At 54.0% G+C, this 17703-nt stretch overlaps 5 protein-coding genes across 5 annotated transcripts; 1 reads left to right on the top strand and 4 right to left on the bottom strand.

Annotated features, from left to right (window-relative positions):
- Positions 1–71: 71 nt before the first annotated feature.
- J4E84_006851 (uncharacterized protein) lies at positions 72–2046 on the bottom strand (the record flags this gene model as incomplete). The annotated part of the gene is made up of 3 exons (XM_049389438.1): positions 72–1330; positions 1392–1712; positions 1764–2046. The coding sequence occupies 3 exons, from the start codon at positions 2044–2046 to the stop codon at positions 72–74; spliced, it is 1863 nt and encodes a 620-aa protein (XP_049242631.1).
- A 3669-nt stretch (positions 2047–5715) lies between these two features.
- J4E84_006850 (uncharacterized protein) lies at positions 5716–6606 on the bottom strand (the record flags this gene model as incomplete). Its single annotated transcript, XM_049389437.1, has 1 exon — positions 5716–6606. One exon carries the CDS (start codon positions 6604–6606, stop codon positions 5716–5718), a length of 891 nt encoding a protein of 296 aa, XP_049242630.1.
- A 1006-nt stretch (positions 6607–7612) lies between these two features.
- Positions 7613–11274, top strand: J4E84_006849 (uncharacterized protein; the record flags this gene model as incomplete). The annotated part of the gene is made up of 5 exons (XM_049389436.1): positions 7613–7732; positions 7830–7862; positions 7922–8062; positions 8122–11070; positions 11122–11274. The coding sequence occupies 5 exons, from the start codon at positions 7613–7615 to the stop codon at positions 11272–11274; spliced, it is 3396 nt and encodes a 1131-aa protein (XP_049242629.1).
- Positions 11275–11629: 355 nt separating this feature from the next.
- J4E84_006848 (uncharacterized protein) lies at positions 11630–12604 on the bottom strand (the record flags this gene model as incomplete). Its single annotated transcript, XM_049389435.1, has 2 exons — positions 11630–12459; positions 12517–12604. 2 exons carry the CDS (start codon positions 12602–12604, stop codon positions 11630–11632), a joined length of 918 nt encoding a protein of 305 aa, XP_049242628.1.
- Positions 12605–14268: 1664 nt separating this feature from the next.
- GET3 (Golgi to ER traffic- protein) lies at positions 14269–15338 on the bottom strand (the record flags this gene model as incomplete). Its single annotated transcript, XM_049389434.1, has 2 exons — positions 14269–14311; positions 14362–15338. The coding sequence occupies 2 exons, from the start codon at positions 15336–15338 to the stop codon at positions 14269–14271; spliced, it is 1020 nt and encodes a 339-aa protein (XP_049242627.1).
- Between the last annotated feature and the right edge of the window lie 2365 nt (positions 15339–17703).

Here is a 17703-nt window from a genome sequence, read left to right as displayed (position 1 = left end):
CTTTACGCATATATTGGACGGAAGGTTGATGTTATCACGCACTTGAGCTTCCATTAATGTATATAAGCTTTTCACCGCAGTCCATCCCGCCTCAGTAGGATTTCCCCACCGGTAACCCCACTCTGCCCAACCATACTCTCCTTCAAGATACCCGCCTCATACAGCTCGTTAATAAGCGAGAACAACATGCCATCACACCCTTTGGCCGCCATCAAATTCGCCGTAACAGGCAAATACTCCACATGCCCCGTAATCGTCGAGTTATACGGCGCCTCACCCAGCGGCACAACATAATCCGGCACCTCCGCCATAACCGAGATGCGGCTGTTGCCAAAGCCAAAAGGCACACCGGGCTCGTCCCAGTACGTGTTGCGGTACGTGGTACCACCGGTGGAACCGACGTACATGACTAGGGACTCAGAGCATGTTTCGGGAGAGGGAGCGAGGAAGGTCTCGTTGGCCCAGGTTTGGAAGATGGTCTTGTTGTTAACAGCCTCGTCGACAGTGATGGTCTGGTTGTCGCCCCAGCCCCAGCGAGCCAGCGGGACGGGATTAACGAATGGAAGACGGCCATCGTGGACTTCGGCGTAGTCTGCGTAGAAGGGTTCGCGGACGAGCTCGATCTGCTGCTTCGTGATTAGAATAGCGTAGGTGAGGTTCTGTAAGACTGTAAGAGGTGCGACATCTGGGTTCGCGGCGTCAAAAGAGGCTGTGACGTTGAAAGCGGTGGCATTGGCGCTGAGGAAATCGGTTACGTTTCCGAGGAAGTCGATAAGGAGTTGGTCGGCGACGTCTTCGACTTCGGTGGGCCAGCCGAGGGTTTGGATGCTGCTTGGGTAGCTGCTTGTGATGGTGATGTTGGGGCCGTACATGGCTTGGGCTGCTTCCATCCAGATTTGAGGGTTGCGCGCCAGAAGACCGGGGGTGTCGAGAACGGGACTCAGTGGCATGGTGTGGTCTAGAGAGACCAATCCATGAGATGGACGATTACCGTAGAGACCTTGGACTTGCGATGGGCCGCGTACGCTGCCGCCGGTGTCGGATCCGAGACTGATGTCGAGCCAGGAGTAGGATGCGGTACCCGCACCACCACCGGAAGAGCTGGAGGAGGTGTCTTGGTAGCCGTCTCCACGGGGATTGAAAGCCTCGTGGTAGTCAACCCAGTCGGCCGTTGCGGTTTCGCCATTGGCGAATTGAGAGGTGATCATCTTGCCGACGATGATCGCTCCCGCGTCGATCAGGTTCTGGACGGGCGGCGCAGTTGCGTTGGCAGGAGGGTAGAGCCAGTACCAAGCTCGGTTTCCATTGGATGTTCGCAGGCCTTTGATATCTGGAGATGATGTTAGTCGATGCTCAAAGACTATAGTCTCCGCGATGTCGGGAGACCTTACCGTAGATGTCTTTGATACCAATTCTTACACCAGCCAATGGCTTCTCGGCCGTCTTGGTGAAGTACAACCGCGAAGGCACGGCGATGGCATGCTTCTGGCCCATGGTACCCGCAGGCAAGACCGAGTAAGAACCGTCGCCGTTCGCGATTGCAGACTCGGTGAAAGCGCCTTGCATGTCAGAGAATAGTCTCCACGCCTCGTAGACATGACTAGCTGCGTTGATGAAGTAGGGTCCTGGAGCTAATTCCTTAGATGCGGTGCCGGATAATATGGTCAACGAAGAGTTTGTTGGTTTGGAATCGCTACCCTGGACGTAAATGGCTGGAAGGTATGATCAGCGAGGGTCTCAAGAGCGTGAACTTGGGTGCATACCGTCCATGAAACCTTCTTGCCATACATCATCATGCGCGTAACTTGCTGTGAGCGACGCGACATCCGAACCACCATCCTTAGCCTTCACCACTGTGAACGGCACAAACGCAGCATCTTCGAAGGAGGCCTGGATCTCTTCGCAACTCGAGATCTTCGCGACTGGTTTTGGCGGCAGGAAGTAGTCGATGTCTGTCAAGGATACCGTGAATCCAGTTGAAGAAACAGCAGCTTGCACACCGCCAACAACGAAAGACGCGACGCCGAGAGACCGAGAGAAGCGCATCTTGTCCACGAAAAGTCCAAACCGGGGGTCTGGCGAAAGTCCGTGATGAAGCTCCATACAGCTGCAGGCCAGCGAGCTTTATACGTCGGCGGCACTTCTCCCTTTACCGAAACGATTGATCTCCAAGACACCATTCCCATTGGCAAAGAGTCATGATTCCGATCCATTCCCTAACCCATCTTCAATCCAACGACAAGACAAGTCCGTGTCTGCGATGCTACCAGGATCAAACCCGCCATCTTCCTGATAAGCACTCGGCCCTTCAACCTGACTGGCCAGCATCACCCGCTACGCCTTATGCACACTACACAAATACGTAAAGGGCGTCTTGAGCATCGTAAACAGGAAGGCGGGCGGCGCGCTGATAGCTTTCCGAAGCTACCGCGCGCTGGCAGTGCCAACGGCTCTTATCGCGTGGTTTGGAGGTGAAGAGTGGAGATGCGGCTTTCCGGGCGGGGCAAACGTGGTTAGCGAACGCGCCGAGGAATGCGCCGATGACGTGGGCCCACTTGGGAGGATAGGCGGTTGCGCGGATTTGTCTGGAGGTACACTCACGAGAATGCAATGCAATCCAGTATCTCGCTTTTTGTGTTCGTAGGCAATCGAGGTCCCATCCCGCGCGTGCCTTAGACTCCCGAGGTCGCGCATCAAACCCGCGCGCACGTGATGTGTATTCGCTGGCGCGCCATCGCGGATGTAGATTCCCGGCTGCTTGGCGACTTCAGCCCATGGCCGAAGATTGGTAAAATTCACAGTGATGCGAATATTTCATACTGCTCGACTGTCTCAAAGGATGGTCATGACATGTCGGTGCCCGGTGCCAGGCTTCGTATCCACCCACAGCCACGTACGGTCGGGGTTGTGGGCTGTCTTAGTTTTTATGTTTGACTCATGCGAAGGTGACTTATCCACAGGACAAGGTGAAGACATACATGCATGTATAGCCTTTGTACAACACGACGTACAGCCAACGAGAATGAAAACCGAGTATAGATCAATGTGTATAGATCAATGCGCATGTTCACGCTCCTCGCAGCTACAAGTCCAATAATATTCCTCACCAGAAAAGCCATCTTCTAAAGCATCAACATTAATCCGGATCAGCTCGTGATGGCCAATAACCTGGGTGTGAGCCTCAAATCTAATGTGGAACCGGCGTTGTTTGTCGTCATGGACCAAAACATCACCCTTGTCATAAGCCCGATCCTTGCCATGAGGCTGATCGTCGTTATCCTTGAGAATATCGTAGTATACAGCGAGCCTTTCATCTTCTGAAAAGACGTCTCCTTGTCTTACTGTACCCCTGTTTTCCTGTTTTATGAAGACAGTGAACTTGGGATTTGGACCACTCGACGATGTTTCGAAGTTGAATTCGAACATCCTGTGAAACGGATCATCTCGTCTTATGGTAAGAACCTTGGCTTCTGGGTCCCAAAGCGGATGGTAAGCCAGTGGTGGTTCTCCTTGAACAAACGTCCATGCACTAAAAGCCTGGAGTTGATAACCAAGACTCCGGATGGCCTCGCATTCGTTGACGATAATTCGCCTATCTCGCCCGCGCCAGTAGTGTAGTGATTCTTTGAACCCGTTCACTCCAGCAATTGTCAATGTTTCACTGACTGAGCCGAAAGCGACCCTTGGACCAACAATGACAGTACTGTAACATTCCCTTTGACGAACCACCTTCACGCTGGAATCGACCGGGTCTCCGTACGGCCAGAGCAGAATACCTAAAAAGTTCCCGTTTGACGCTCTCGAGCAACCAAGTAGCCCAATCCATACATGGGCTGAAGCTCCAACCCTGCGACAGTAATACTCGCTGCATTCAAAGACCCGCACAATAGGTAATTGGATCTGTAGGCCCGTATTGGTCAATGTGAAAAGAGTCAATGATTCCGTAGCGCAAGACAAGCCGGCACAGTCTTTGAAGTCTTTTGGTGAGTGAGCCAAAAAGTCGACGCTTTTTGTATGGCAAAGATGTTCCCTGGCGCCATCTGATAGAAGTCCTAGGGCACTGGGATCGTCGTCCTCTGGCGATAGAGCCCAGGCGAGGATGGAATCATCGTCGATATTCCGGATAATTTCCTCTTGAAGACGACGAAACGCCCGGTCACCTTCTCCATACAAAAGCGGCATATTGATGTTGAAGATCCCGAGGAGACAGTAGGCCATGTCCTCCGCACGTGTCGTCTGCCTCGTGGAGGCCCATGACATCCTCGTCGCGACGCAATAGCAACCGAATTTGTCCTCCTTTTTCCGGCCCGAGGCCCTCCACCAGCCTTCAATCAAAGCGGCCCCGTCTATACCTGTGACTTTCGATATCTGCTCGGCGTGCTCTTCCCGATCGCCCAAGTCAACCCATAGTTGATCGTAGAAGATAACCGTTTTTGGCGCCAACAATTCCTGGAGGGTCCAACCCCGTGTGAACCATCTACTCTTAGGGAAATCCTGGTCCATGTTGGCTGCCAAGACATCAGAAAGATACGCATAACAGCGAACTGACATCTGATACCAGGCGAACATAGAGTTAATTGCCTCGGAGAGCTCCGCGCTAGAACTTTTGTCAATACAACAGGTGTCTATCCACGCGTAGTCGATTCCATCTATCATGGCCTGCTTGCAAGTGAAAATAATCTTTTGGTAGCCAGATCGGATCATAGGCTGACCCGAGGTGAAGTCGGCGAATGACACCTCTTCATCGCCCCAGGTATGCGAGAGAATGGCGTAGCGCGGGATACTATTGCCGAAGAACTCTTCCAGCTCTAGTGTTGTGCAGTTGATGAGGTGCATTTGGATGTTTGGTCTTGTCTCCGCTGTTAGGCTGACGTTGACGAAAGGGCGCTGTCACGTCTGCCGACGCTCGTGTAGATAGTATTGTGCCGTGTGCGGAAACACTCAGTAACAACGTGTTAGTAATACATGGGTGAACTTCGTCGCTGTGCAAACGGAGCTGCGAACAAGGACTTGACGTGGACGAGCATTATGTACCTGAGAGCGGGGCTATGCTCCAACGCTGACCGGTAGAAGTGGACGCTCGAAGCACTGAGCTGTGAGGTCATGTGCGACGTTGCTATGCATGGCGTCTGCACTGCATACAAGAGAGATGGCGGGCTGCGTGTGAAGGGCCAATGGGCAGACATCCTCGCTGTTGCCTGGGCAAGTGGGCGTCGCGCGTCCGCAGTTCAGCAGGAGATGTGGCGGCGAGTGCCCAGGTGAACTGCGCGCACGACGCGTTGCGTTGGGTGAAAATAGGACGCGGCATGAGGTGTCAGCGTCGCGCTGAAAAACCATATCAAACCGCAGTCTGTGTCAAAGGCGCACTCTTCTCATGCTGAAATGGAAACGCGTATGATCATCGTTGTAGATAACGAGAAGGAAGGCATTTGGAGGTGGGCGGGGCGATTTGGGGTCACGCGGCTTGGCGGAAAGGCTGTCCCGGCCGCGACTCCCCAGGCCCGTGGCCCTGGGCGCAGTCGGCTGCTTTTGATGAGCGGAAGTCACCATTCTGCATTCTATCCGACATGAGGTTGCAGTGGCAACATCGTCTTGCTTCTGCATGGATCAACTCTTAGGCAATACGGGGAAATCTATCGTTCCGCTCATGCTGACCTCGCGAGCCTTCGTGAGAAGTACGCGCGAAGGCCCCTGTTTATCATAACATTGCATTCGCTATTGTTGCGCAGATAGCACTGACGTTGCAATCAAAGCCTCCACGAAGGCCACAGCAGCGCGAATGCCTATACCCGCAATCTTATCCCCATCACCCAGATTCGGGTTGAAAGAGCACATGGTAAACGATACCGGCGTGGCCTTCTTCGGCAACAAACTCATGCACCTGATCACATCCTCTTCTTGTAACCCACCTTCACTTTCAAATCCATTGACCATGCCCACACTTTTATCCAGGACGTCCAAGTCGAGATGCACAAGCGACGGCGACATATCCCTCTTGCCAAGTCTCTTCTCCAACTCGCCCGGGAAATCCACAGCCTTCTCAGCATCACCCCAAATAACATCCGCTCCAGCTTCCGCAACAGTCTTCCTCTGCGTCTCATTCACATCGCGCAGGCCAACGTACAAGAACCGGCCCTTGTAGTTCATCGGCGCGTACCCCGGTATCTGCTCCGTATGCCAATGCCAGCTCTTCCCCGCCAACATGGACAAACCCATAGCATCGAAATACCCATTCTCATTCGTCGAAGGCGTATCCATATCGTCGTGCGCATCAAAGTAGATAAAATTGAGATCCTTGATACCCAACCCGCATGCTGCTCCTACGCTCGCCATGCAGTTGCCGGAGAGGATGAAGGGGAAGGAATTACCATCTCGCGCTTTGCTGACTGCTAGGGAGGTACGGCGGAGGACTTCGAAACTGCGGCCTATCTCGCCTTCGAAGTCGTCGACGGGGGCGATTTCGTCGATGTGGACGGTGACGCCTAGAGCTTCAAGCTGGGGAATGAGGCCGAGAGCTCGGATTCGGTTTGGGCCGTCGCCGACGCGGTGGTTGCGGAGGCCGACGTGGTAGGGTGAGAAGATGATGGTGATGGATGATGCGGGCATGTTGGGAAGGTGGATGGAACGATTGGCCCACGTGACTAGAGATGTGTCGTTGACAACAATACCAGGGACTCTACTTATGCGATAGTTGTCTTGGTTACAGTGACGTCAGTGGTGGAGAAGTAACGCCGACTGACACTGCATGCTTAACAATCTCGAGAGTTGCTGCAGTGTTTCGCTTCTCATGTTGCCGACTTACGATGCGTTATTGTCCCACTCTACGGCTCCCAATGCCTTGGTAATCTTGCAACCCTGGTTTCTCAACCATGCCGATAGGATGCCGATGAGATGCCGATGGGATCATAGACCTAGGGCTTTTGATAGATGCTTCATGTCGGCTATGACTCGTTTCATGGCTGGAGGTAGCCTACTCAGCTCGAAAGCTTAACGATGAAGAACCAGTTCAACAGATAACCGTGATCCTAAGAGGAAACTTTGGCGAGCAGTCCAGATGTAGGATCAGAGGCTAGAAGAAGTCATCGAAACAATGGAACAACATTTCATATTGTAGCTTCAGTATGCTATAGCTCAAGCAAGCCATGCCAGCAGGCAACGTGGCACTCCTGAATCGATCGTATATGGCACCAGTGCTGAAAACGTCTGTCTGACGTCATGTTCAATATCGCGTCGCAAATCGCGTCCGTCTCATTTCCTCCCTTCTGTGGCATCAAGCTTGGAATGGATTGATGTTCGTAGTCGGGAACGCGTAGATGTCGAATTGCTGAGCGAATGAAAGTTGGTGGGCTTAGAGAAGCAGGCATGGGGTAGTGCGCACGACCGCAACGAGGATAGCGCGCCGCCGACCTGACGCGCCAAGGGTCGTCCACAGTTATTCTCAAGCCATCCTCACGTACATCGCGCAAACCTCTGCCGCCACGAACACGTCCCAACGCGTCCACGTCATCACACTCGACCCCCCGAAACATCGATAGACGTACTATCACCCGCTGCGCCATTGCGACCGTGACGCCCACACAACTACACGCGGCGAACAGCCCAAACAGGCAACATGCCGCGGAAGAGCGCTGCGAAGAAGGAGGAGCCGTCCTCGGATGAGGCGTCGGCGCATTCCGATGTCGAGATGCAGGACCAGCCAGACGACACAATGAACGGCTTCAAGAAGTTTGGCGTAAGCGCAACCCCCGTTTGCGCCTTCTTCGCCGCGACACTCACATGTCAAGCGGGAGGAAGGCGCGACCACGAGAAGACATTGGCTAACATTCCAGACGCAGTACAATGTGGATACCCCAGACTACACAGTACGAAGACTCCGGCGCCGCGCCACTCTCACCCGGCCCAACAACTGACACGCGCACAGGACTCGGATACCAACCCCAACACCACAGCAAACAGCGTCGCTGGTGACGCGCCAGTCGACGGCCGAAGAAAACGCGCCGAAGAGATGAACATGCGCAAGAGCATGTACGGCAAGAAGGCGGAGGGTCTGAGGGCGTCCAAGGTACGCGACGTCACTGCGCACTGCATCCCGAGACATTGCTAACTTGGCTCCTCTCACAGGAAGACGACACCATCCGCCGCTTTCGATACCTCCTCGGTCTGACTGACCTTTTCCGCCACTTCATCGACACGAACCCCAACCCGCGCATCAAGGAGATTCTCGCCGAGATCGACCGCCAGGATGCCGAAGAGACCAAGAAGTCAAAGGCAAGCAAGGTGCGGAAAGGAGGCGCCGCTGCGGAACGTCGCCGGAAGACCGAGCAGGAGGAGGACGCCGAGCTGGTGCGCGAGGAGAAGCATGGCGGACACAACGAGACGGTATTTAGGGAATCACCGGGCTTCATCAAGGGCGGCACCATGCGCGACTACCAGGTTGCCGGTCTCAACTGGCTCATCTCACTACATGAGAATGGTATCTCTGGTATCCTCGCCGACGAGATGGGTCTCGGAAAGACGCTGCAGACCATCTCCTTCATCGGCTACCTCCGCTACATTGCCGGCATTCACGGTCCCCACCTGGTCGCAGTCCCCAAGTCGACACTCGACAACTGGAAGCGCGAGTTCGCCAAGTGGTGCCCCGACGTCAACGTCTTGGTCCTCCAGGGTAACAAAGACGACCGTGCCGACCTCATCAAGGAGCGCCTGGTGCCCGATGGCTTCGATGTCTGCATCACCTCCTACGAGATGATTCTACGTGAGAAGTCGCATCTGAAGAAGTTCGCGTGGGAGTACATCATCATCGACGAAGCTCACCGCATCAAGAACGAGGAATCGTCGCTCGCCCAGATGGTCCGCGTCTTCAACTCTCGAAGCCGTCTGCTAATAACAGGTACACCCCTCCAGAACAACCTCCACGAGCTCTGGGCCCTGCTCAACTTCCTCCTCCCCGATGTGTTCGGAGACTCCGCTGCCTTTGACGACTGGTTCACCTCCCAGAACGCCGACTCGGACGCCGTCGTCCAACAACTCCACAAGGTCCTCCGACCCTTCTTGCTCCGACGTGTCAAGGCCGATGTCGAAAAGTCGCTACTACCGAAGAAGGAGATCAATCTGTATGTGGGCATGTCCGACATGCAGGTTCAGTGGTACAAGAAGATTCTCGAAAAGGACATCGACGCGGTTAATGGCGGTGCCGGCAACAAGGAGTCCAAGACCCGTCTGCTCAACATCGTCATGCAGCTGCGGAAGTGCTGCAACCACCCATACCTTTTTGAAGGCGCCGAGCCTGGTCCGCCATACACTACCGATGAACATCTCGTCACCAACGCTGCGAAGATGGTCATGCTGGACAAGCTGCTGAAACGTATGAAGGCTCAGGGCAGTCGAGTGCTCATCTTCTCGCAGATGAGTCGTGTGCTAGACATCATGGAGGACTACTCAGTCATGCGCGATTACAAGTACTGTCGTATCGACGGTTCGACCGCCCACGAGGACCGTATCCAGGCTATCGACGACTACAATAAGGAGGGGTCGGAGAAGTTCCTGTTCCTCCTGACTACCCGTGCTGGTGGACTGGGTATCAACTTGACGTCTGCTGATATCGTCGTCCTCTTCGACAGTGACTGGAACCCGCAGGCCGATCTGCAAGCTATGGACCGTGCCCATCGTATTGGTCAGACCAAGCAGGTCTACGTCTTCCGATTCGTCACCGAGATGGCCATTGAAGAGAAGGTGCTTGAACGTGCGGCTCAGAAGCTGCGTCTCGACCAGCTAGTCATTCAGCAAGGCCGCTCGCAACAACCCGTCAAGAACGCCGCATCCAAAGATGAGCTCCTGACTATGATTCAGCACGGCGCCGAGAAGGTGTTTGCAAGCAAGGGCCCTGTCGGTCCAGCAGCTGATGGCGAGCTTGCTGATGACGACTTCGAGGCTGTCATGCGTCGCGGTGAAGAAATGACGGAGAAGCTCAACAAGAGGTACGAGACCCTCGGTCTTGACGACCTCCAGAAGTTCACCTCGGACTCCACCTACGAGTGGAATGGCGAAACCTTCCAACCACGAAAGAAGGAAATCGGCATCTCCTGGATTAACCCCTCGAAGCGTGAGCGCAAGGAACAAAACTACGGCATCGATTCGTACTACCGCAAGACGCTGGTCACTGGTGGACGAACAGAGAACAAGCAACCCAGGATACCCCGCGCGCCCAAGCAGATCACCATCCACGACTATCAGTTCTTCCCCAAGCGACTCTCCGAACTTCAAGACAAGGAGACTGCATGGTACCGCAAGGAGAACAACCTCAAAGCTCCTCTCCCAGAAGGTCCGGATGAGGATCTCGAAGCCCGTGAGGCCGATCAGCAACTTGCGCAGCAGGAGATTGATGATGCGGAGCCACTGACAGAAGAGGAGAAGGCTGAGAAAGAACGCCTGATCGAAGAGGGCTTCCCTGAATGGAACAAGCGTGACTTCCAGCAGTTCCTCAACGGCAGCGCCAAGTATGGTCGCCAAAACTACGAGGGCATATCGGAGGAGGTCGACGGCAAAGACGCCGACGAGATCAAAGCTTACGCCAAGGTCTTTTGGAAGAAGTACAAGTCGCTGGACAACTGGCAAAAGCATCTGGGTGTTATCGAAGAGGGCGAGCTCCGCGTCCGTCAGTCGGAAGAGAAGAAGCGCCTCATCGCCAAGAAGATTGGCATGTACCGCATGCCCCTCCAGCAGATGCAGATCAAGTACACCGTCTCCACCACCAACAAGAAGGTGTACACCGAGGAAGAAGACAAGTTCCTCGTCGTCATGCTGCACAAGCACGGCGTCGAAGGCGAGTATATCTACGAGAAGATCCGCGACGAGATCCGCGAATCGCCCCTCTTCCGCTTCGACTGGTTCTTCCTCTCCCGCACACCGCAGGAGATTGGCCGCCGCTGCACTACGCTCATCTCGGCTATCGTGCGCGAGCTCGGCGAGGGCGACCTCAAGAACAAGAATGGCAAGCGCGGGTACGAGGAAGAGGAGACGGAGGAGGAGGAAGAGGAGCAGCCGAAGAAGAAGTCTAAGAATGGTGTCAAGGTATGTCAATCCGAATGGCTCGTGACGTTCGCGTTTACTAACAGATGGCAGAACAAGCAGCTCGATACTGTCAAGGGCAAGGCCGGATCAGCATCGGCGACGCCATCTCGTGCAAGCAGCGTTGCGACAAATGGCTCGGCGACTAAGGGTTCGGCGACTAAGGGTTCGGCGACCAAGGGCAAGGGCAAGGGCAAGAAGAAGTAGTGTTTCTGATGTGTCAGCGTGGGAAGAGAAGACAGCATGTTGTGGTGTTTTGGCGTTATAAAGATCGGCCAGCGTGTTTTAGCGCACTGTACTCGACGGGGGTTATGTTGAGCTTTGATCCGTCCACGACGGTATGGGTGGGTGTTTGCGTGTTGCATTTGTAATTGTAGAAGATGAATCGAGGGGTTCGTATACTATTTCTGAATTCATACCGTGTCGTCGAATTCGTGTTCATGCATCTCCTTCACCAGATCGAAAGGTATCGATCGCGTCACCATCCACCAACCCTCAGCGCAAGCTTGTTGCAAATGCAATATATACATTAAAAAAGATACTCATAAACATCATAGACTCATCAAGCCTTAATCTCAATCCCCTGTTGTCCCTCACACGCGCTAATCTCCCCAAAATACCACAAATGCGCATCCACATCCACGCCAAAGTCACCCTCATTCCCCTTCAAGTTGAGGTTTCCCGTCAGCATGTTGATATCTCCCGCCGTAGGCATCACATCATTCCCACTAGTAACATAGTACTCCGGGCTAATATGCCTATACCCCAACAGCGCCGGCGGCAACTTAGGCACCGGATCATTCTTATGAGTAACACGATACGTCTCGCCCATGCCCGTTTTCGTAATGTAATCGCTCACGCCCGCCAGCCCGATCTTCGGCGCGCCGTACGTGTATAAATCGACGGTCGTGCCGGTGGATCGTAGATAGCCTGCGGCTAGACTCGCGAGTGCGCCGCCGAGGGAATGGCCTGTTGCTACGATACGGTACGTCGGATACTGTTTTCTTGCTGTGGCCAGCGCTGCTAGCACGGGTTTCTGTGCTTCGAGCCAGGAGTTCCAGAAGCCTGTTGAGGCATTACAGGTTGGGCAGATGGTGGTAGGTAGAACGGGAAAAGCGACGTTTGTGATCCAGTTGCGGACGCTGCGGGAGCCGCGGAAGGAGATGACGATGATACGGTTTGTGGAGTCTGTGGCGACGAAACCGGTTACGTCGGATTTTATGCTGTTTTCGAATTCGGAGAGGGTGTTTGTGGTGGCGGCTTCGATGAGGGGGCAGTTTCCTTGCGGGCAGGTGACTTTTGTGTTGGGGCTGTTGTTGTTGCTGAGGCAGTAGGCGGCCGCGGAGTATTGGGAGTAGAATTCGAGTTGGGAGAGGAGAGTGGAAGATACGGCTGAAGGTATGTTAGTGAGAGTGCTGGTGAAGATGGGATTGGGGGGAGTGGATGTACCTCTGCCTTCGATTTCGACGGGGGCTGCGGTGACAGAGTGAACTGCACCGAGCAGTAGGGCTCCTAGACGGAGGACGGAAGGTGCCATGGTGATTGACGGGTGTGTCGAAACGGTCAGGTCGATGTCAATGTACAATAAAGAATGTACCGACGACGAGACAAATGACCCGATATAAGCACAAAGTGAGAGAACACACCGCACAACAGCCAGACTGCAAACTCACCACTCGCGTGAAACGCGACGAACTATATACTTACCACGCCATCTTGACTAACCTCAGCACACCAGGTCCTTCCAAGCCCTGCCGCTGAGTATTCCCGGCGGTCAAAGTAAACGGACCAGGTAGTGGGACCATCCTGGTGATCGGCACTCACACCAAAGCTACGGGTACTGGGGTGAGATACGCTTGTCTGGCGCTTGTCCAGGGGATGTCTGTGCCCAACGTGGCTTTACTAAGATTAGACATGTCGCCGCTGGGCTGGATGAACGCCACACAAAACACCATAGTGGAATGCGGTTATTGTAGATGCCGGGAGACTCAGCCTCGAGATCGGCGCTGTAAGGTTGTGTGTCGCAGGTGTCGCAGTCCTCGCAGTTCTTTTCGGCTTTGTCGGTCGCGTCGGTGGAAATGCGTTTTTGAGGGACCCACCTACCTCATTCGCACGCCTGGTGCGTCGCTTCCCTTTCCAAACCGATTAGTCGACGTTGTTCAGTTCGGCGCTTTTGTGTGCACGCGACGAAACGAACGCATGATCCCGCACACTACCGCATGCAGCATGCATGAAAGAAGGCGTTTACCGGCATTCAGCCACAAGTAACAGCGTGGTGTGACAGCCAATGAATGTAAATACCGAGGTATAATAGCCTGACATCAGCAATAGAGCGTCAAGTATTGGGATGGGAGACGTCTTCTTCTGGTCATGGATGGAGTGTGCATTATGTGTGCTTGTTGGCTTTTTGCGCTGCCGCTTAGCTGTCAGCGCATTCTCAGCATGTGCGACTGCGGTGCTTGTATAAGCCGGCGTGCGCATGAGTTGCTTGCACGCGACACACGGGTATTTGTCGTGATGGAGGTGGAGCGCTCATTTGGTGGTGCTGTATGTTGCGGGGTAAGAGCATGACGTAGTCAACTTAGATGCGCCCGATGGCTTTCGCTAACGTGGACAGGAAGGTACCTAAACAACAACATCACGGAGCAGACCAGAAGCTGTTTGTACCCCGAACTCATGTGGTGGTGTAGAAGCAAGAAAACGTCGGTGTCAGCACCCTTCTGGGCTAGTGCACGGTACTTATGCGGGGTGCGCAACAGTCCCAATAATTGTGTTTGGTGGGCTGAATGCACCCCAGGCGCTGGCGTTCCTGGTTCAGCGGCTAACGTATATCTCCGAATCCTCCCAGTCGCGTGCTGCATTTCAAGTCAGCTGTCCACGGGCATGTTACGCATATGGAGAACGAGGCTTTCAAATTTTTTCCTGCTTTGGCAGAATCTTTCATTTCCACCGGCTGCGATAGATCGGGGCTAGTCGCTAAAGGTACAGAACTCCGTGCTGCTTGAGTCGTGATGTGTGGGGAAGAAAGCGAAATACGCGAAATCGCAGAACCACATGGTATCGCAAGATGTACAAGGTACAAGGGTGAGACGGCGAGAAATCGGCAAAAGAGAAATGTACCGTGAGGCCCAAAGCGGTACCAAAGGGGTTGAGGCTCTCAAATCTAGGCTACTTGTTACCGCGTTTGAGAACGGCACGGGCCTACTGCGGTGGGACGAAGGGTTTGACGAGCATCTCACTGAATCTGGAATCGCTGTTAGTACACGGTATCCTGAGTCGGTGTGCAATACCCACTTCTCGAGCTTTTCCTTGCCGCGCACCTCTTCAACCAGCAGCGGCATCTTGACCACGTTGAACTCGTCGTAGAGCTCTTCAATCTGATCGAGGTACTTCTTCTGCATCTTCCGTCGCGCATTGCACTGCTCGCAGGGGTTGTCCTCCTTGGGGAACAGCAGCTGGTTGACGACAATGGAGTGCGTGTCGATTTCGTAGCTGTTGAGCTCCTGGATCATCCGCTCCGTCTCGTACAGACTCAGGAACTCGGGAATGCAGACACACACAAAGGTGGTGAGGTCGGCGTCCTTGAACTGGCCATTGACTTCTCCAATTGTCTCGCGCAGGTTCTCCATCTTCTCAACCAGCTCGTCCATGTTTTGTCCGTTGGGTAGTCTACCGGAGGCACCAAGGAAAGAGTTGAGCATGGGCCCGAATTGGCGCGAGAGTTGCGAGACCTTGGAGAGGGCCTTCTCCATAACGGTGGGAAATTGGAGGAAGCGTAGCGTGTGGCCCGTGGGCGCCGTGTCGAAGATGATGACTTCGTAGGACATGGACTTGACCTGCTTGAGCACTTCGGCGAATGACATGGCTTCATCCACACCGGGAATGCTAAAGGCCAGATCTTGCATCATGCTGCCCATGCCGCCCAGGCCCGCCATGGGGTCTTGGCCCTCTTCCGCTCCGCTCGCCAGCAAGTCTTGTATACTGCCGTTGGGGTCGATCTCCATGGCGCTGAGGTTGTCGAAGCCGTTGACGAGTCGCGCGTCCTTGCCGAACTTCTGGTTGAAGGCATCCGAGAGGTTGTGCGCGGGGTCGGTCGAGATGAGGAGAACGGACTTGCGGTGCTTTGCGAGCTGGATGGCAAGGGAGCAGGAGGTTGTTGTCTTTCCGACACCACCCTTTCCGCCAACGAATATCCACCGCAGCGTCTTCTGGTCGAGGATGGACTGCAGCGTGGGCGCCATGTCGGCGTCGATGAGCGCGGTCGAGGCCATGTCTGCGATAGTCGGAACGTATGGCAGTATAGAGAGATAGGTAGTATGTACCTGTAGAAGGGTCGTCAGTGATGTTCTGTGCAGCCCAAACATAGTGCCTGCCTGCTTCCCGAAGCTTCGGAGGGGCAATGCAACCTGGAAGCGCCTACCTTTCGGATCACCTCACCTCTCTAATGTGCTTTTTGACCCGCTGCCTATTATATGCGTGAAGGAGACGTGGTATGTCTACGGTGAGAGTAGAGGCGGTATGGTTGCGTTATTGCAGAACAAGCAAGTCGCGCAGGAAAGTTGACTGGGTGGGAATGCGGGCAGGCGCGTCATGCGCTAGTGCGCCACAGCGCAGCCACGTGTGGCGCTCACCCCGCCCAATGATGCTGCCGTCTAGCTCTTCACCCCAACCTGGGAAGCACCCAGCACCCCGCCGCCATTACATGCACTTCTCAGACCCAGACGCACGCGTTTCTCTAGCTATCAAGCGAGCACACCATCTGAGTCAGCAGCGCACCCTGTTGTTGGTTGCGTGCGCGTTACTCGCCATGCAGCCTCCGCAAACAGTCCTGATCGGTCGCGGAGCTTCGGCATGCGAGACAATGAGCTTTTGGCCCCCACGCAGCGACAAGCTGTGCTGAGAGACACATGCGAGTGTCAGCTTAGAAGCGGCTGCCTACTCTGATCTACTCCAACTCCAACCTCAAGCCCTGCCCTTATTTATCGAGCTGTCCGTCGGCTTCACCTGTTCATATCGATCACGGCAGCCATCCCTTTCGCTCATTTGCATGAGTTGTGACCAAGTACAGTGTCCGATCGCCTGCGTCACGGCTTGCTACCATGGCGGAACCATTTACTGGACGTGTGGAGTATACATCTGATTCATCGACGCCGATCATCGAGGATATCACAGAACTGTGCGACTTCTGCGTTGGGCTTACAGAAAAGATGTTGAGTGATACGAAAGAACAATCGTTTACCTTCGAACCAGGCATCACGCCAGGAATCTGCCAGCTCTGCAAGGTGATATTGAGGGACACTTGCATCACGGATTTATCCGTGATGACCACTGCTATCTGGGGCACAGAGGATCGGTGGAGCAGGCGAATATGTGCATCATCCATTGGTGGATACGAATTTGCCATGTGGGCAAATCAAGGTAAGAAGCTGGGGATCTGGACTATCTGGGCGATTCTGACAATAGAATTCAGGCAGCGCTGCATGCGCCAGCTTGAATAATCGCGCACCTATCCTTGGGCCCCATATGAACCAAGTAATTGAACTAACTAAGCACTGGCTAAGGATGTGTAGCAATCACGACAGGTGCGTACTTAACGACAACACGATAATGCCAACTCGCGTACTAGCACTCTCTCAAGATCACGCACGACCCTCAGTCCAACTTATTGAAAGCAAGGGCCAGGAAGGGGTATACATCGCTTTGAGTCATTGTTGGGGCTCAACCGAAAAGAGACCGCTTCGCACAACGTCAAGCAACCTTGCATCGCATCGAAAAGGTATCCCGTTTGAGGATCTGCCGAAGACATTTCAGGATTGCGTTGAGTTATGTCAAGGAATAGGCGTCAAATACGTATGGATTGATTCTCTCTGCATTATACAGGACGATCACCAGGATTGGCTTTCCGAGGCAGCCAGAATGGGGGATGTGTATAGATTCGCGTCTGTAGTCGTGGCCGCTTCAGGCGCGAAAGACTCTAGCGAAGGTCTCTACATCACCGATCGTTCGAGGTCAAAAGTCTTCCAAATACCTTACCGCATGAACGGCGAAATCCAAGGCACGTTCAACATGATGCCATTATTGGGGGAATGGAATCCAAGATCGGGTCCGCTAGAGAGACGGGCATGGACCCTCCAAGAGCGCTATCTGTCGCAACGGATGCTTGCATTCATGCCGTATGGAATCACGTGGACTTGCCATGCAACCTGTGTAGATGAGGCAGGGCGATCACATGAGGTATTCCAACGCGATCTGTGGTGGTTCACGCTATTGCACGGATATACGACCAGATCCCTGACAGTTCCCTCTGATCGTACAGAAGCCATCAAGGGGATTGTCGAAGAGATACAGAATCGCCGGAAAGATCGATACATACCGGAGTACGGTGTATGGGAAGAAAAACTTGTACTCCAGCTACTCTGGCTATGTGATGGCCCCCAATTTGCCGATGGCAAGTTGCCTTACGTTCCCACATGGAGCTGGATCGCCACGAAAGATGTCAAGCACTGGCCAAATGATCACGTCTTCCCAAATTATGGCAGATTTGAGGAAGCAGAGGTAATGTCGAAGGAAGCAGTGATCACCCCTGGAGGTAACCTCCACTTATCCGGCCACTTAAGCACTAAAGAGCTGGTTACA

Source organism: Alternaria hordeiaustralica (genome assembly GCF_023758085.1).
Source record: "Alternaria hordeiaustralica strain BMP 2776 chromosome Unknown scaffold_14, whole genome shotgun sequence".
In the NCBI taxonomy this organism is placed as follows: domain Eukaryota; kingdom Fungi; phylum Ascomycota; class Dothideomycetes; order Pleosporales; family Pleosporaceae; genus Alternaria; species Alternaria hordeiaustralica.
This window is presented reverse-complemented; position numbering and strand designations above follow the sequence as displayed.